Genomic DNA, 18,215 nt, shown 5'->3' on the forward strand with positions numbered 1-18,215 from the left:
GCAATTCGACACAAAATATGCCCTATTTATTGAATGAAGTTAAACGAGGAATTCTTGAACTTAGAGCGCCCTCTAGCGGAAACTTTACAGACAGTGCGCTACACAAATATCCCTCCGGGTAGGAAACAATATGTGGCCGTTCAGGTCCTAATGATTCATATTTTACAAAATTACTTTATTTGATCGACAAAAAACAAAAGACTGGCAAAATAAATATAATTAATCATATTTAAATTGTGTTCACTCTCCGTAGCCTAGTAGAGACAGAGAAACACATGTAAAACAACTGTAGCATATTTATTTTATTTAAATGTTTTGTGAGAAAACTATTTAACAATGATATCCAAATAATACCACCGCCATAGGGATTGTTTTTCTCATTAGGATAAAATAAAATTATGAATAAAATAAAATGTATGAATTAGGATAAAATAGTAAAATCATTAAGCCAAATAGTTTTCACTAACATTTATGAAAGATAATATTTTTAAATGGTGGAAAATAGACACAGAAATTCCAGCAGTACCGCAATACGCCACGGGAGGGCAGCGAACCACTGCCAGAGGGATTGCTTTATTTATTAGGATAAAATAAAATAATGGATAAAATAAAATTTATAAATAAGGGGAAAATAATAAAATCATTAAACCAATTAGTTTTCACTATCTGACACTGAAAGATAATATTTGTAAATTGTGGAAAATAAACATAGAAATTCCAGCAATACGCCACTGGAGGGCAACGAACCACTGCCATAGGGATTGCTTTATTAGGAAAAAATAAAATAATGGATAAAATAAAATTTATGAATAAGGATAAAATAATAAAACCATAAAGCCAATTAGTTTTCACTATCTGACACTGAAAGGGAATATTTTTAAATGGTGAAAAATAAATGTACAAATGCCCGCAATACCGCAATTCGCCACTGGAGGGCAGCGAACCACCGCCATAGGGATTGTTTTTCTAATAAGGATAAAATAAAATAATGAGTAAAATAAAATGTATGAATTAGGATAAAATAATAAAATCATTAAGCCAAATAGTTTTCACTAACATTTATAAAAGATAATATTCGTAAATGGTGGAAAATAGACATAGAAATTCCAGCAGTACCGCAATACGCCACTGGAGGGCAGCGAACCACTGCCAGAGGGAAGGCTTTATTTATTAGGATAAAATAAAATAATGGATAAAATAAAATTTATGAATTAGGATAAAATAATAAAATCATTAAGCCAATTAGTTTTCACTATCTGACATTGAAAGATAATATTTTTAAATGGTGAAAAATAAACTTACAAATGTCCACAATACTGCAATTTGCCACTAGAGGGCAGCGAACCACCGCCATAGGGATTGTTTTTCTCATTAGGATAAAATAAAATAATGAGTAAAATAGAATGTATGAATTAGGATAAAATAATAAAACCATTAAGCCAATTAGTTTTTCACTATCTGACACTGAAAGGGAATATTTTTAAATGGTAAAAAATAAACTTACAAATGCCCGCAATACCGCGATTCGCCACTGGAGGGTAGCGAACCACCGCCATAGGGATTGTTTTTCTAATAAGGATAAAATAAAATAATGAGTAAAATAAAATGTATGAATTAGGATAAAATAATAAAATCATTAAGCCAAATAGTTTTCACTAACATTTATGAAAGATAATATTTGTAAATGGTGGAAAATAGACATAGAAATTCCAGCAGTACCGCAATACGCCACTGGAGGGCAGCGAACCACTGCCAGAGGGAAGGCTTTATTTATTAGGATAAAATAAAATAATGGATAAAATAAAATTTATGAATTAGGATAAAATAATAAAATCATTAAGCCAATTAGTTTTCACTATCTGACACTGAAAGATAATATTTGTAAATTGTGGAAAATAGACACAGAAATTCCAGCAGTACCGCAATACGCTATTGGAGGGCAACGAACCACTGCCATAGGGATTGCTTTATTAGGAAAAAAAAAAATAATGGATAAAATAAAATGTATGAATTAGGATAAAATAATAAAACCATAAAGCCAATTAGTTTTCACTATCTGACACTGAAAAGGAATATTTTTAAATGGTGAAAAATAAATGTACAAATGCCCGCAATACCGCAATACGCCACTGGAGGGCAACAAACCACTGCCATAGGGATTGCTTTATTAGGAAAAAATAAAATAATGGATAAAATAAAATGTATGAATTAGGATAAAATAATAAAACCATAAAGCCAATTAGTTTTCACTATCTGACACTGAAAGGGAATATTTCAATAGTTCAGATTCAAAAGCCTCTAAGTGCCATTTGAAATTTTCATCTAAAATTAAGATTTTTATCAAGCTCCTATGCTTAGGTTCAGTCATTTTAATTTAATTGCAATGTGCAGGTCCTTTTCCGGGCTATTAAAGTGAAATAACTGAACATAAATATAGGAGCCTGATAAAAATCCTACTTTTAGATGAAAATTTCAGATGGCACTTAGAGGCTTTTGCAGCTGAACTCTTCATTTTTAAATAGTGAAAAATAAATGTACAAATGCCCGCAATACCGCAATTCGCCACTGGAGGGCAGCGAACCACCGCCATAGGGATTGTTTTTCTAATAAGGATAAAATAAACTTTGGTGAGATTTGCCAGTTCATTGTAAACTTCATACATAATGACTTTGATCTTTACTTAAATTATGTTTTTATTTGGATGTTTAACTTCTGATAATCAATATGAAATTTTTTTTCTTTCTTAGCAAGCTAATTATCATTAAATTATTATTATATAAGATTATGAAAGTCCCCCCCCTTTATTCTCACTTTCACTTTTTTTCTTTTCATTGGCATATGTTTTTTCACTTTTGTATTCCCTAAGAAAATGTTTAATAAAAATAATAGTAATAATAAAAATGTATAAAAAAATTGCCATTTTCTTTTTTTTTTTTTTTTAGTTTAACCTGATGAACTAAAATAAATAAAAAGGGGGAAAAAATGAATAAAATAATAAAATAAAAATGTCAATATTAGTATTTAAATTATAACTGTAACAAAAAATGCAAAAATAAAATGTATCACACACACGTAATATCTTACTGTATAATAACAGGGTTTACTGTGTATTTTGTGTTTACTGTGTTAATGTGTAAAGTTGTAATATTAAAGCATAAAATTATGTAAACAGTCAACATTGTACATCAATCATTTATTTTCTATTTATATAAAAATGTGGTCAATGTATGCAAACATGTATATATTCATGTAAACATCATATTTTACAAATTGGTAACAAACTAAATATGGTAATATTCACAAACATACAGAGCACGATTGAAATGTTAGCTGGGCTAAAATAATATTAAAATGCTTAATTAATGGCATATTATGCTCACAAAATCATGTGTGAAAGTACAATGGTAAAATAATGCAATCAAACCAAATACCTCATTACAACACACCTTAATTATAAACACCATATTCATAAGGCACTCCAGATACCATGGTAAATGTCCAAAAAACATGATATTAATTTTTTTTGTTAGTATAGGTGTATTGTAAAAGGCATTAAATTCTCAGTTTATTTTACTTTATGAAGTCTCCATATTGAACTTGATGTGTCAGCATAATACTTCAAATAAAAATATATATATTTTCTTTGTTTTATTAGTTCAATATAAAGTGGTTAAAGATCACATATCTGGTTTTTATAATATATAACGTGCCAATATTATATGTAACAATACACTTAAGTGGCTATTCGCAACAAACTGAAAATTAAAATGATGTTTCTCATCCATAACGAGCAATTTCTGAAAATATTAAACTTAGTGGTTGAAGATCCTTCACCTGTTTTATCTGTCATAATTAAAGCACTTCATTTAGATACAGATACCAGTACAGTGATAACTTTATATATTATGTCAGCTAAATTTAAAATGACTATGCAAACATTCCTGGTTGTGTTTGTTTGAGGTTTAAGCCTGAATTGGAGACTGGGATGGGGTGTGGTTCATGGATTAAGGTGAAAGACGGTAACAGTTTCAGGTTTGACATGAGCTGGCCTTTTAAGGCTTCACAGTTTCAGTTCTAACTCTGGGTCCTCAATCTCGTTCTGTAGATTGTCAGCCACGGGCTTCATGAGCTCCTTGAATTGTTTGATGTTGGTTTCGTGCAGGATGACCTGCGTCAGGTAACGCTCTCGTTTGATCTGCTCCTTCAGAGCTTCAGGCACGTCTGGGATCACGTAGGCCAGTATGAACTTGGTGAAATAAACAATGTGCTGCGAGGAGAAGAAAACAGCATATTAACAACAACAGAACAAACATGTTTTATAAAGTTATCATTAGTTGTCTCATATCTAGTCACTTGCCTCAACCACAATCATAAAAGCCAGTTTGGCAGCAATAACATGCCAATAATAAATGCTGAAGTCATATTGTTTAGGATGACCCGGAGGATACCTGAAATCACGATACCTGAGAACATAAGAAGAGTCATTAATAGACAATTTATAGTTTAAAAATAAAATAACTTGATGTGCTAAAATAACTAAAACTAAAATAAACGTTAATAAAAAATATATAGACATATTTAAACAAATAATAAATGACAAAAATATAAAAATAAAAAGTAATTCAAAATATGAATAAAAACGATAATTACACAAACAACACAGGGTCTCATTCACTAAAAACTGCATGGATTTTTGTTATTATTTTGTTTCTTTGAAGCACAAGCAGATACTTTTCCACAGAACTGAAAAGTTCTTTGTTGTTTTTTTTCTTTTCTTCTGAAATCAGGTTGTAAAACTCGTTTTGGTTATAAATAACCTTTCATTAAACTCCGCCTTAAAGACCACAGAACAATCCCTTTTTACCATCTCTTGCCACCTGCCATTATTATCAGACAAGCTTTTGATGTTTACTATGCAAACCTATGGAAGACTTGTGTGTTTGGCTAGCTTTCTATCAATAACATGTTACAGGTCACCTTATAACTTACCAGTACTTTCTTTTTACTTTTCAAAATACATATGCATGCTGTGTATTAAACAGACAATCCCAAATAAACATGCAGAAGAATGCTTGTAAAAGTGCAGTTTTAACTGGTGATGTTTGACGAGCTCACCGGCATGTGGTGATGTTGTTAAACCAGTACGGTGTGATGTCCTCATTCGGCCTCTTCGTCTCACTGAAGTCTGAAATGTTGAAGATAGACAGGGAGTTGTTGATGTAGCCCACCATAGTGTGTTCAGATCCATCTGAATAAGGGCTGGCAGAAAACGCCCAGTAATAAACCAGTCGAGGGATCATGTCAGAAGTGAAGGCAATGATGGCAGCCTGGAGAGGAAAACACCCACAGAGAGTGAACATGACCTCAATCGCACAAGATACAAAAACAACGACTTCCTCTCAACCCACATTTGTGACCACGGCTAGAATCGACACCCCCTGGAGGATGGGCTGCCAGGCGCCGATGTCCTGGGCCTTTTCTGGAACGACCCGGCGAGACTGAGTCGTGAACTTCCAGGCGTCCACACGAATTTCACACAGATTGTTGAACAGCGCCAGGAGAGGAGCCAACGGGAAGGACGCCACGAACAGAGTCACGAATCCAAACTGGATCACTGCAAACACATCAAAAGAAGAAAATGAAAATCTCAGGCCATCCAAGACTTTTTTCTTTATTATATTTATCTGAAACCGTGACCCATACAATGCAAGTCAATGGCAACCGTCACTTTCAGATTGATAAAAGCACATACAGACAACACAAAATCAATTCCCTTGGCTCCTGATGATACACAGAGGTCTTATAAAGTGAAACGATCAATCTGTGCAAGAAATTGAACATTATTTACAACATTATTAACTATAATCCAGAGCCTTAGACAAACGGTCCGGAGTGATGCCCGGTTTGCAAACAAATGATTCTTTTGAACCGGATCTTCTTAGTGAACTAAATAAACCAGGTCATCAAATCGGACTGAACTGTATGAAACTGTTCACAACTCAGTTAGCACAGATCTACAAGTTACTCAATCAAAACTCATTTTCAGACGCCTGACAGTAACTGCATCTCTAAATGAGCCAAAATAGTGGCGTATCTGATCCTGAGATGAAAGAATCATTCAGCGCTTCGGTTCCTCTAATAGTCACTGAACTAGGAAAACAGCTCGACTCTGACTTCAGACATGTAAAACATCCATGTTTCACATCATTATTGCGTGTTCAATAATATAATTGCACATATGTTATGTCATTGCTTGATTACGTATACAAACTGGTGAATCGGTTAATTGAACCAATTCATTGAAACGAACTGTCTGAAAGAACCAGTTCACTAAAAAAAAGAATCAGATTCCCAGTTTGTCTGATTCTTTGGATTAGGGGTGATAATGTTGTAAAGAATGATTGTTTTTACTTCATACGACCTCATTATATCAAGACATGGGTATTAATTTTCTGTTACTTCTGTTGTTTTTTTTCAAGTGCTGGTAGCCATTGACTTTCACTGTATGAATCACCAAAGATAACCGTTATCTCTAAACATCTTCTTTATTGTTCTACTGAATAAAAAAAAAGTAATTACATCTAGGATGCCTTGAGGATAAGTAAATTAATAGTAAATTTAAATTTTTAGGTGACCTATCCCTTTAAGACAACTGTGTTCATATACAACAATGTTTCATAGTTCGGATGTGCATAAAGTCTCACCCATCTCCAGATATTCATAAAACAGGCCGAGCTTTCCTATTGGCTGGAGCTGATAGTCCTGTTCCCAGCGAGGAAACCCTTTTTCTGAACCCACCTGGGTGCAGTGACGAAATATCAGATTCTTCACCCACCTACAAACACCATTCGTTATTAATCAGAGTGGTTTTCAAACTCTAACTAATATTTTATAATAGTTTTCATTTTTACACTTTCTGTTTTTATTTTAGTGTTAGATGAAGTTTTAGTTATTTTGTTGTGTTGTTTTCCATTATTTCACTTAACATTTACTTTATTTCAAGTAACAAAACAGTTTTAGTAAACTTTAATAACTTTGATCAGTGCTGATGGCAAACTACTAAAAATGACAAAAACCTACAACAAAAGTACAAAACTTTAAACCAAAAACAGAACATATAAAAATGGACACAAATTCAAAATGTTACTAAAAACTATAGTTTACTAAAATAATGGTTATATTATTAAATCATAAAACAACTTAAATGTTTTTGTTGAGTGAAATAAAGCTTCGATAAAAGCAGAAACCGAAATAAGTTTAAAACACTAAAAATACTTACTTTATCTGTCATATTTAACAAAAAATTAATATAAGATAAAAAGTAAAAATTAAACAGAAAATTTAAAAATAAAAACTAATTCAAAATATTAATAAAAAAATATAATTACACTAAAATAACTCTAGGTCTCGTCCACTAATTATTTTGTGGACTATTTCATATTTATAGATGGGTTGAACTTCTCATTTCTGCTTAGTTAGAAATACTATCTTTGTAAATTAGCGTGAACGTTATTGCCGAATAATGATTTTCTGTGATCACTGAAACAGTTTGAGGCTGGTGTGTGAAACTCACGGCATAAGGACTTCCTGTATGTTGTTCCAGATGGCCTTTCCTGTCATGATGATTGACAGCTGTGTGGTCAGTTCAGTCAGGCAGCCGCCGGGATCACACTGAACACAATATTGACCATTTCATTCAAGAAATACAGCTGCATATCAATTAATGCATTAATGTTTGATCTCACAGAAATGTCTCACCTCCTCATTACGGAAAGCACCAAACCAGTAGACGGGCTGTCCCGGATATCCCACCACCTTCCCTTTGAAGAAAGCGATGTAGAAGCAGGACGAGTAGTAGTTCACAAACTGAAAGAGGAACATCTTCAGCGTCAGGCTGTTCTCGTACTCTGTTTTAGTCCGTGGCAGCTCTGCAGCACACAGAATAAGTGTTTACAGTGAGTCTGGGTTTCTCAAACTAAACTTTGCAAGGTAATAATTAAATCACAAAAATTACAAATTGCAATGAATGAATAAATAATTTTTAAAATTATGAAATATTTTATTTGATACCTGCATCCCGTGAGACTGACATTAGAGAATTCTGAACATGCATATCAGTGTAATTATCGTTAACAAAAACTGTTAAAAAAGTTTTTGTTAATTGAAATAAAGCTGAAATATAAAACACAAATTATGAACAAAATTCAAAAAAAAAAAAAAGTGAAATGGTGCAACTAAATGAAGTTCAAGCACTAAAATTACTAACTGTAAATAAACAAACATCTTCACAAAATTACTTTAAATTACACCAAAAAGATTAAAATAAAATCTAATTCAATAATAATAAAAATTATAATATCATATAGATTATAAAAAATGAAAATTGCAAAAAAAAAAAAAAAAAAAAAAAAAAAAATAGGACATGCAATTATTGTAAAAAAACAAAACAAAACACCAAAAAAAAAAAAATTTTAAAATAAAGCCAACCTCCATACGTCATCCGCCCGGAACTGCTTCCGTTTACAACAGTGAGTGCAAAGTAGATTAAAGTGGATTTAAATATGTTTATTTTTCTTACAAAATTATGTCAAATTGCTACAGGAAGCCTTTGTTCATCGCCCGGAGCCGTGTGTGGCACTTTTTTTATTCTTATGGATGGGCGCTCGATGAGTGGCATTAAACAGCTTGAAAGATCAAAGACAATTTTTTATTATAACTCCGAACTAGTTTTGTCTGAAAAAAGAAAGTCATATACACTTAGGATGACTTGAGGGTGAGTAATTTTTGGGATAATTTTAATTTTTGGGTGTACTAACCCTTTAATAAAAATGAGGAACTCAATTTTTATGTAAACCAATGTAAATCAGCACGAGAGAAAGGGGTCCCTTACCGAAGTCTGTGATCCAGATGGCCACTCTCTCGTAGACGCAGTTGAGAATCATGATGAAGATGAAGCTGATGATGGAGGCCGTGATGGACGTGGCCATCTGAGGGGTGATGTACTCTTTGAAAGGCTCCAGCTCCTTTCTGTTCAGTTCAGTGCGCAGCTTCGAAGAGAAAGTGATAAACATCGCCAGACGATACACGATCACGCCGACCACCGACGCTATGATCAACAGAACCTACAACAAAACATGACAACATCAATTTACATTTGCAAGCTGTTTTACATGAATGATGTGAACACAAGTCATCTCAGAACATGCATTTAGCGCTCTATAAAATCTGTTTTATATTTCCCCCAAGTTCTGTTTTTTTTTTCTCTGGAGTCCATTTTAATGGTCAAATTAAATTAGAGTAAGTAAAAAGTGAAATGAATTAAAATCAAGAAACCAATTTATTAAAAGTCTAACAATATAATTTTTTAGGGCACATTCATTTGTTTTTCTCTAATTCTGTATTAATCTTATTAAGTTTAGTTTTATTTATTTTCACCAAATTCTGTGTTTTATTTTTATCTGGGTTCCATTTAAATGGTTTAATTACATTTTTGTAATCAAAAAGCCTAATCAATTAAAATAAAGAAAATTAAGCAATTTAACATCAATTTATTAAAGATTTATATAAAAAAAAAATACATTTTGAGGGCACTATAAAATTGTAATTATTATTTTATGTCTTTTTTTTTTTTTTTTAGCAAATTCTGTGTTTACCATTTAAATTTTTTCTGGATTTTATTTTAATAGTTTAATTTAACTCTAATCCAAAAGCATATGTAATCAGTTTACATCATGAAACGTTACATCATGAAAAATACAATTCAATAGAAATTAATTTAAAGTTTAACCAAAGATAATTTTTAGGGTCCTATGAAATTTTAATAAAAAATTAAATTAAATTAAATACAATTTTTGGCAATTTCATTCTAAAATGAAAACGTGGATGATAAATTGTGTGATTGTCTATGGAAATCAAGCTGCCCTGTATTGTATTATTGTTTTATGTTGACTTTTAGACGCCTTTTTAAATATTTAATTACATGGATGAAAGAGTAAGCACAATATTACCCAGAATAACACAGTGCCGATGCCACACGACACTCTCATGCACTTGCCACAGGCCGTGTACGGCACCTTCTCTGTTTCCTGTATAAAACAAACACAGCTCTTTGTTAATGTCACAAACCTAAAAAACAATGAGTTCATCTGAACAGAGCCACTGCATGTAGCTTATCTCATACCTTTGTAACAGGGTTCTCTCTCTCATAGACGCATTTGGCCTCGTATTCAGGTCGAGGCTGTTCCTCCTGCTGAAGAAACTCCACCGTGTCCCAGTCGTGCTCCAGTTCGGCCTGATAGCGCTTCCAGAACTCCAGAAACAGAGTCACTGTGAAAGACAAAACATGTTTCATACAAAAAGCAAGATTTATGCCATGCATATAAATAATGCATAATAAAATTACAGTAATTACAGGATGGTCCCATTAATGCATTAACAATAAGAAATTAATTTGTTAGAATATTTTTCTTTTTTTTGTTAAATGTATTTTAAAAAACACAATAGTTCATTGTTAGTTCAGCTCAGGTCCGTTAAATAATAAAATATACAACTTTTGATTTTAAAAAGTTTTATTTTATTAACCCTGTTAGTTTGCCTTAACTAAGTTAACTGAAAAATGCTAACAATGAAAGATGTTTCATACCACAACAGCTTTGATGAAACTCAAAACATGTTTATGACATGCAACTAAATGTTGCATTAACAAACATGTATAGTCATGCTGCATGCTTGTTCTTGGCCAGCATATGCTGCAATGTGGAGCTGAAATTTTGTCAGCATAAAAAAAAATTAAGCAACACACCACTGGTATGAGTGCATGGGATCATGTGACCAGCGTATGACATCACTCACCCCAAACAGACATGAAGATGGCAAACACTAACGTCCCATAGTTATCAAATATACACAGTCTCTGTGGAGGAAAACCAACAGTCTCAGCTGCGGAGCATTTCACAAACAAAACAAACCTCAGTTAAATCATAGATCGGACACCAAATCCCACAATCCTCCAGAGACGACAATCCACAATCCTACTCACTTTAGATGACTCACAAGTGGTGTTCAGCCTCCAGTACGGACAGATTTGATCACACTGTGGACACATGATGATTTCTCCACCAATCTCAGGGTCACACACCTCTTTGCTGCTCAAACAAACAGTCAGAATCAGTCAAAGTCACACATTCATAAGCACTGTACAAGAAGGGCTGGAGCGTTTGGGATAAAATTCAGGTTTGATGTGTAAGTTTATAGGGTTGCACAATCTGCAATAAATATGTTTTTATGATCTAATTTATACTGTGAGCTAATATTTAAATATTGTGTATGAAATATTATTTATAAAAAATATTATTTTTTTACTACTCAAAATAGTACTACTGTATGTGTGTGTATATAATTTATTTATTTTAATATTTTATATTGTTTTTTTTTTTTTGTGATTATGCATATTATTATGTTTATTTAAATTAATTTATTAATTAAATCATTAAAATGTTTAAACAGTTTTTAATAGTAATAATTAGTGTTATGTTTACAGAATAAAACTGACTAAATAAAAACTAAATAATGAATAACACTTTTGTAATATTATTACTATTGTAATATTATTACATTAATAAGGAAGTACAGACAGTCCTAATCACACTGTGGTAGTACAGTACTGTTAGCTGTATCATTTATTTATATTATTCCAATGTAATTTCCATAACTAAATAATACTATTAATAATAATATTTTTGTTTTGTTTTACTAAATATAAATGACTCAATAAAAAATATTACTAATGCAATATTTAAAAAAAAAAGGTCTGCTGTACCTCCATGTGCTGCTCTCTCTGGTTGTGTATCCGTATATGAAACAACCGAGTCCGACTGTAGCAGCGAGAGTCAACATGACTGTGTAGAAACCCAACCAGGCGAAATATATGCCGATCTTCTCACCGAAATACTTCCTGAAAGCAGAGGCGCATATTAACAAGCTCATCTATCAGGACGGGATCAGAAGAAAAACCATGAATACATCAACAGACTGCCACACGAACACACCTGATCAGGTCCAGCGGCTGCATTTTGTAGAAGCTCTTGGGATGAGCCCACTCATTATACAGCAGATATCTCTCATTAGGACAATCGGGCTCTTTAGATTTCACATTAAACCTGCACTGTTACAGAAATCACAAAAACACAAGCAGAAAGCACATTAATACTCATGCATCCCTTAATCTACATAAACTACATCCGTTTAAATAACAGTTTACATGCAGGACAGGGGCCGGCCACAGGAAAATCTTAGGAAAGAAGCCAAGAAATTTCTTTAAATAGATTCCAAGAATGATTCTTAGAGTAATTTTGAAAAAAAAAAAACTCTCTTTGTTTTTCCTAAGAATGAAGTGCCAGGATGTGATGTCATCTCATTGTATGGTGACTTGCTGATCAACTGAATGATGAACATTTCAAAGGCCGTTTTTTTTTTTTTTGCGCAGCCTGCATGCAGATTATCGTAATAATCGTTATAAGTGTGCAAAATCTCACAGAGGGCTTTATTCATACAACATACACTTGATATATAACATTTCATTCCTTTATATGGGGTGATAAAATCTTAAATCCCATCTGTAAAAACTTTCATATCAAAATGAAACAAGAATATTGATCCTGGTTTTATCCAGGGTTCAGATTCCCGTTCTGGAAGTGCATGCAAATTAGTGAATTTTTAATTACATAATGCTTCATTTGCACATGTAAACAGCACATGTTAACATTTAAAAAAAGCTGCAATACAAAACAACGGTCATAATAAACTGTGGTCAGTGGTTATTAGGGTTACTATATTTGACCAAAAATAAAACCATTAAAAAATATAATAATTATTAAATAAAAATATAATAAGAATCGACAACAATAATTATAATAATTCAACTAAAATTTGGCACTCTGGCACTCATATTCATTTAATTGAACGTCAGAATAACTAAAACTGAAATACAAATGTATAAAAATGATATAAAAATGACAAAAACACAATTATCACAACTAACTAAAATGAAAATAACAAGCACACAGGACACACACAGGAGGTACTTACATCATGTAATGGATACGCAGCCTTATACACACCTCCATCCAGCAGCTTATTCAAGCCAAACTTCTTCACACTTCCTTTGACGTCATACGGCGCTCGGCTCAGGATGTAGTACGCCTGTAACCCACAGCATATCAGTAAAACACAGGTGAAGGTTAAGCGTGAGTGTCTCCGAGACATTCAACGCACCATTCTGCTCCTCAAGGCCGGCGTGAAGAACTGCTCTTTGTCCTTCATATAAAAACACTTCAGCTGATCCTTTCGGAAAGGAGCTGTGAAGAAGTCGGGCTCCTTGGGGATGACGTCCTCGCTGGGGTAGAAATGGCGTGTGAAGCAGTTGTACACAGATGATTGCGGGGCGAGATCATTGGGCTGGATGGGCAGTTTGATGTGCATGACTTCAGCATAAGTGCACAAAACCTCAAAAGGCATGTGTACTTTCACATAGATGAGCTTCTCATCCACTACCTACAAAACACATGGAGGAAATCTCCCATTAGCGCCACAGGAAGGCATACGTGCATCTGAAACAATAACAGTCCTGCAGATCATGTCAACAGGTTCAGACGGGACTAGCAGAACCCTTCTTGAGAAGTCCATATATATGGGTAAAACTGATATAAACCAAGCACATGGAGCTCAGAAACAGAAAGAAATCTCTACAATGTCTATATCAATCTCTGTAGATGCTGTGAGGTTAAATGACTTACGGATTTTGTCGCTTCCAATTCCACATGCATATTCATCAGGCTGCCTTCGAAAAACTCTCTGCGTCTTTGCTAGAGAATAATTGAGAAAGAAGAGGAAATGTAGGTAAAACTCACTGATTTTGATTATTGTTGTAATAATAATGTTGTAAATAATGCACAGATTGATCGTTTCCCTTCATTAGACCTCAATATGTCGTCAGGAGTCACAGGGATTCATTTTGTGTTGCCTGTATGTGCTTTTTTGACTCTTAAAGTGCCGGTAGCCATTGATTTACATTTTATAAATCATCAAGCACCGCAGTTTCAGCTAAAAATCATCTTTAATGTTCTACTGAAGAAAAAAAGTAATTTACATCTTGTATGTCCTGAGGGTGAGCACATAAACAGCAAATTTTAATTTTGGGTGTACTGTCCCTTTAAGAAAAGAGTTATGTTTGGTTTAGTGATTACGGTTTGAAGTATAATGCATGTGAATATAACACAAAAATTTGAACATCTCACAAATAAATATTTTATCTTTTTTAATTCAAAAGAAGAAAATACGGGTAACGTATCACTCAGAAATGTTCTTCGACAAGTTGATTTTTACCCAGTTAAGTCTGCTTAGTATTTATTTTCTAAATGCATATTACAGATATTATGAACATGTTTTTCTTGAATTTGTGACTAAATAATTCCACATTCCGAATGACTTTAGCCATTAACTTCCTTAGCGTAGAAAAAAAATACTATGGAGGTCAATGGCTACCAACTATTTGATTACCAACATTCTTCAAAATAACTTCTTTGGTAAAATATCATCTTTTGTGTATCAATCCCTTTAATGTTATTTCTCAGATTACTAGTAAAGGTCTAGCAGTTTCTGTTTGTTAAGAGGTGAATTAAACAAATGTGTGAAAGGGTTGTTTGACTTACTTTTCTCCTTATAACTGAGCCTTTTTTATCAGATAAACTTTTAGACTCGTCCTCATAGACCAAAACAAAGTCAATCCTTCTCTTTCCATCGTTGAAAAATAGTGAATCGGGGTTACCGTTGAATTCAGCCTGTTAACAGTAAACTGGTGTTACAGAAAGCTCAAAATCTTCTCCATTAAGTGACAAAAAATAACTAAAATGTCATAAAACCTTATAAAATAATTGGGTTACTGAATTAATTCAGCTATATATTCCACTAATAAATACTGAGATTTGTAATGAACTGACTGCAGCAATAACTGTGTGTGTGTGTGTGTGTGTGTTAACTGGGTGTGTTAATATTTTCATGTTTTTATCAAGGCTGATTGAAAGGAAACAAACCCGTTCCACTTTTGGCACAGCTTGACCTTTGGGCATAGATTTGTATGTTGGCAACTCTTCAGAATAAACTAGGAAAAAGCATATACAAAATATTACAATAGAGAATAGATTTAACAGAACTTCTGCTGTGAATGGGTGCCGTCAGAATAAAATTCCAAACACAGCATTTACTTCTCAAGATGTTAACTGATGAATGTTCTGATGAATCTGTACATTTCGGAACAAGAGATGCTACATTTCATGCTACAAATGTGTTCGCATGAACTAACAAACTCATCTATATCTCAGATGACCTACTGAGGGTGAGTACATTCCTTTCAATTCACAGCTAATGAAATAAAGCATCAAACCTTATTACACTCAAACTAATCAAACTTATTCACACACCACATATGAACGCCTTGGAATGCTTTGGTTTAATGTTTACTCACAACAAAGGGAAAACAAACCAGCCAGAGAGCAAAGCATGATGGGAAAGAAATAACTTGAATCAGATGTTTGCTTGGCTGAGTGGCAAATGTCCATAGCAACGGCCTGAAAACAGCCTGGACAAGGAAAATCCATCAGTCCAGGAACATCTGACTAACTTCATGAGGAACGCCTCCACAACACACTCCCATTCTAGCACGTGACATAAAACAGTCCCCATAAAACACACACTCAAGTAAATCATCAGCGTGTTTCAGGCTTTTCTGTTTCAGTCTTGTGTACAGTTTTTATCTATAGGATATACTATATATTAACACATTTTTTGTTACTAAAACACATATGAAGTCGTAAAATTGAATCACTTTTAATATTGTTTGGATCATGCTTATACAGTTCTTATATAAAAAAGCAAAAGAATCAAAAGCGACATCATTATTTAGCTAACAGGGCATGTTCTCAGAATGTTTCTGCAAAGTTAAGACCAAACGTTCTTCCAAGAAAAAATAATAAAACATTTGGTGTTTAAAAACGTTCTCAAGACATTAGAGCAAAAACATCTTTCATTTCATGACCTCCATGTAACATTTTGTTTAAAAGTTGCTTGTTTCAGAACATTTTTAGAACGTTCAAGAATCAAATGTAACATTCCAATGACACGATGGAATGTTCCTTCAACTTTCACATAACCAAGAAAGAACGTTCCGAGAGCATTCAAAAATAACGTTTTCAGCAGCGTTATTAGAGCAGATATTTGTTAGGCTAATATGAGTTATGAGAGGCTGAATTATGTAACTTGTCTTTCTGGTTAGGCCGTGTTGTATTGTTTTGAGTCTCACATATGCAAATATATTCAAGTCATTTGAGTCTGTATTCTCTGGTTCTATGAACGCGTTTGTGCTCGTTATTATCTCTAAAATGTGACTTCTGATAAACTTAACTGACCAGCTGCGCCGAAAAAGAAACTATGATATGGCTCCAGGGTTTGTCCTCTTTTTATCTGAATCATATATGAGGACAAGCAACAAAGACAGCACAAAAGTATTAAAGATGCTGAAACTCACCCACATCTGTCATAACAGTCATCTCCACGTCTTCCTCTGTTTCTGAGTCCAGCTCAAGAATGTCATTGTCTTCTGCTTCACTCATCTCCGCGGCTGTAAACTCTTCCCAAACTCTTCAGAAATCAATGCAGCATGTGGCAGATATTAACGAGAGTCTATGCAGCAGAGATGCGCGGCAGAAACACAAGATTACACTTTAAAGAAATCACAGAGTGGGAAAGAGAGAAGTGCGTGAAGTTTCTCCTGGCGGTCTGAAGTTGCTGAGCTGCTGAGAGTAGGTGGGGTCGGAAGAGACTTTTCGAGGTGTTAGGCTACTAGACAGTCCTTGCATAAACCCTTTGTGGTTGCACTTGATGTTTTCTAGTTTCCGCTTTTGCAATAATATATGACTTTTGTGTTTGACTTCTTGTTTGTCCATAGTTTTGTATATATATATATATATATATATAATGGTATTATTTTTTTTTACACTTTGTATTTGGTACAAAAAGTTAGAATATATATAAACATTTTTCTGTTTCTAGGTAATTGATCTATCTGTTTAAACTATTAATTCGGTCTACTATTTGAGTAAATTATTAACTTGTAAAGAAAACGCATTTGTGCAATTGGAACCATTTACGTTTCCTCGATTTCACACGGAGGGATTTGAGAGACGACGTGTGCAAAGATGCGATTTTTTTTTGAGACTACAAAAGTTTTATAAAAGAAACCCCTTTAATGTTGGAGCCAATCAACCATCCAAATCAAAATGGCATTTGGATGTTATATCATATAAATATGTTAATTTTAATAAAGTAAAAGTAAAATTATTCACGGATATTATTCTGTTAATGTAGCTGTTTGTAACGTCATTTAATTTTTTGATTGACTTTAAAACAGACATTACAAAAATTTAATGTTTAGGTTAATTGAGAAACTGGTGATATTCTACTTTGTTTTCAAAACCCATGTTTTTCAGAAAAGCTAAATTACATTATTAATTTGTTAATTATTTTAAAACCCTTATATTATATTTTGAAGCCCTTTCTAATATGAGATTATAAAACAAATGTATATAACTGCCCTATTATTATATTGCACTTTGGGGGTTTTGTAGTTCCATCACATACGTTGATACGTTGTTGTTGTTGCAAAAATCACAATTAAAGCAGAAAGGGATTCATATGACTACCCCAAAACCACCCTTACAGAAACCCATTTCAGTTCATGTCAGGTGTTATTCATAGAAGATCTATTGTGGACAAACCATCAAGAGAAGGGAGACTTGATACTCCAAATTTATATATTTTATATGCGAAATAAATTACAATTATCTTTAGTTTTGTAGTAAGGAATATGTATGATTGAATATATTTGATTTATCTTATGTGAATATTCCCATTACAATAATACAAATATAGCCTTTATAGTCTCATTAAGTCTCATCAAATCACTTTTACTCTATTCAAGCACAAAAATAACAGTTTGGTGTCCTCTGGTGGCGAGTGTTACTTATCGTAATGGTAGAACCGGAAGTGCAGTTTTCTGTCTTCTCCACTAGACGACAGAAGCGACTTCACTTTCAGACTGAAACATTCAGATTATTGACATGACAAAGGGGTGCTAGTAAAGGGTTATAAAGATGGGCATTTAC

At 33.2% G+C, this 18,215-nt stretch overlaps 1 protein-coding gene across 1 annotated transcript; it reads right to left on the minus strand.

Annotated features, from left to right (window-relative positions):
- Window positions 1-3,178: 3,178 nt before the first annotated feature.
- LOC113047791 (anoctamin-6-like) lies at window positions 3,179-16,876 on the minus strand. Its single transcript, XM_026209084.1, has 20 exons — window positions 16,580-16,876; window positions 15,090-15,157; window positions 14,709-14,837; window positions 13,794-13,862; window positions 13,273-13,551; window positions 13,087-13,200; window positions 12,048-12,163; window positions 11,819-11,953; window positions 11,039-11,144; window positions 10,852-10,912; window positions 10,181-10,326; window positions 10,008-10,085; window positions 8,891-9,122; window positions 7,759-7,928; window positions 7,574-7,671; window positions 6,705-6,835; window positions 5,409-5,614; window positions 5,116-5,327; window positions 4,358-4,463; window positions 3,179-4,267 (listed from the first exon to the last, which is right to left on the minus strand). The coding sequence occupies exons 1-20, from the start codon at window positions 16,662-16,664 to the stop codon at window positions 4,061-4,063; spliced, it is 2,748 nt and encodes a 915-aa protein (XP_026064869.1). The 5' UTR covers window positions 16,665-16,876; the 3' UTR covers window positions 3,179-4,060.
- Between the last annotated feature and the right edge of the window lie 1,339 nt (window positions 16,877-18,215).

Source organism: Carassius auratus, chromosome 29 (assembly GCF_003368295.1).
Source record: "Carassius auratus strain Wakin chromosome 29, ASM336829v1, whole genome shotgun sequence".
Taxonomy (NCBI): Eukaryota; Metazoa; Chordata; class Actinopteri; order Cypriniformes; family Cyprinidae; genus Carassius; species Carassius auratus.

Coding starts and splice junctions, on each gene's coding strand:
- LOC113047791 (XM_026209084.1), bottom strand. CDS start 16,664: ATGAGTGAAGCAGAAGACAATGACATTCTTGAGCTGGACTCAGAAACA. Junction 7,672..7,758: donor GTGCTTTCCGTAATGAGGAG/GTGAGACATTTC, acceptor TATTGTGTTCAG/TGTGATCCCGGCGGCTGCCT. Junction 4,464..5,115: donor AACAACATCACCACATGCCG/GTGAGCTCGTCA, acceptor TTATGTTCTCAG/GTATCGTGATTTCAGGTATC.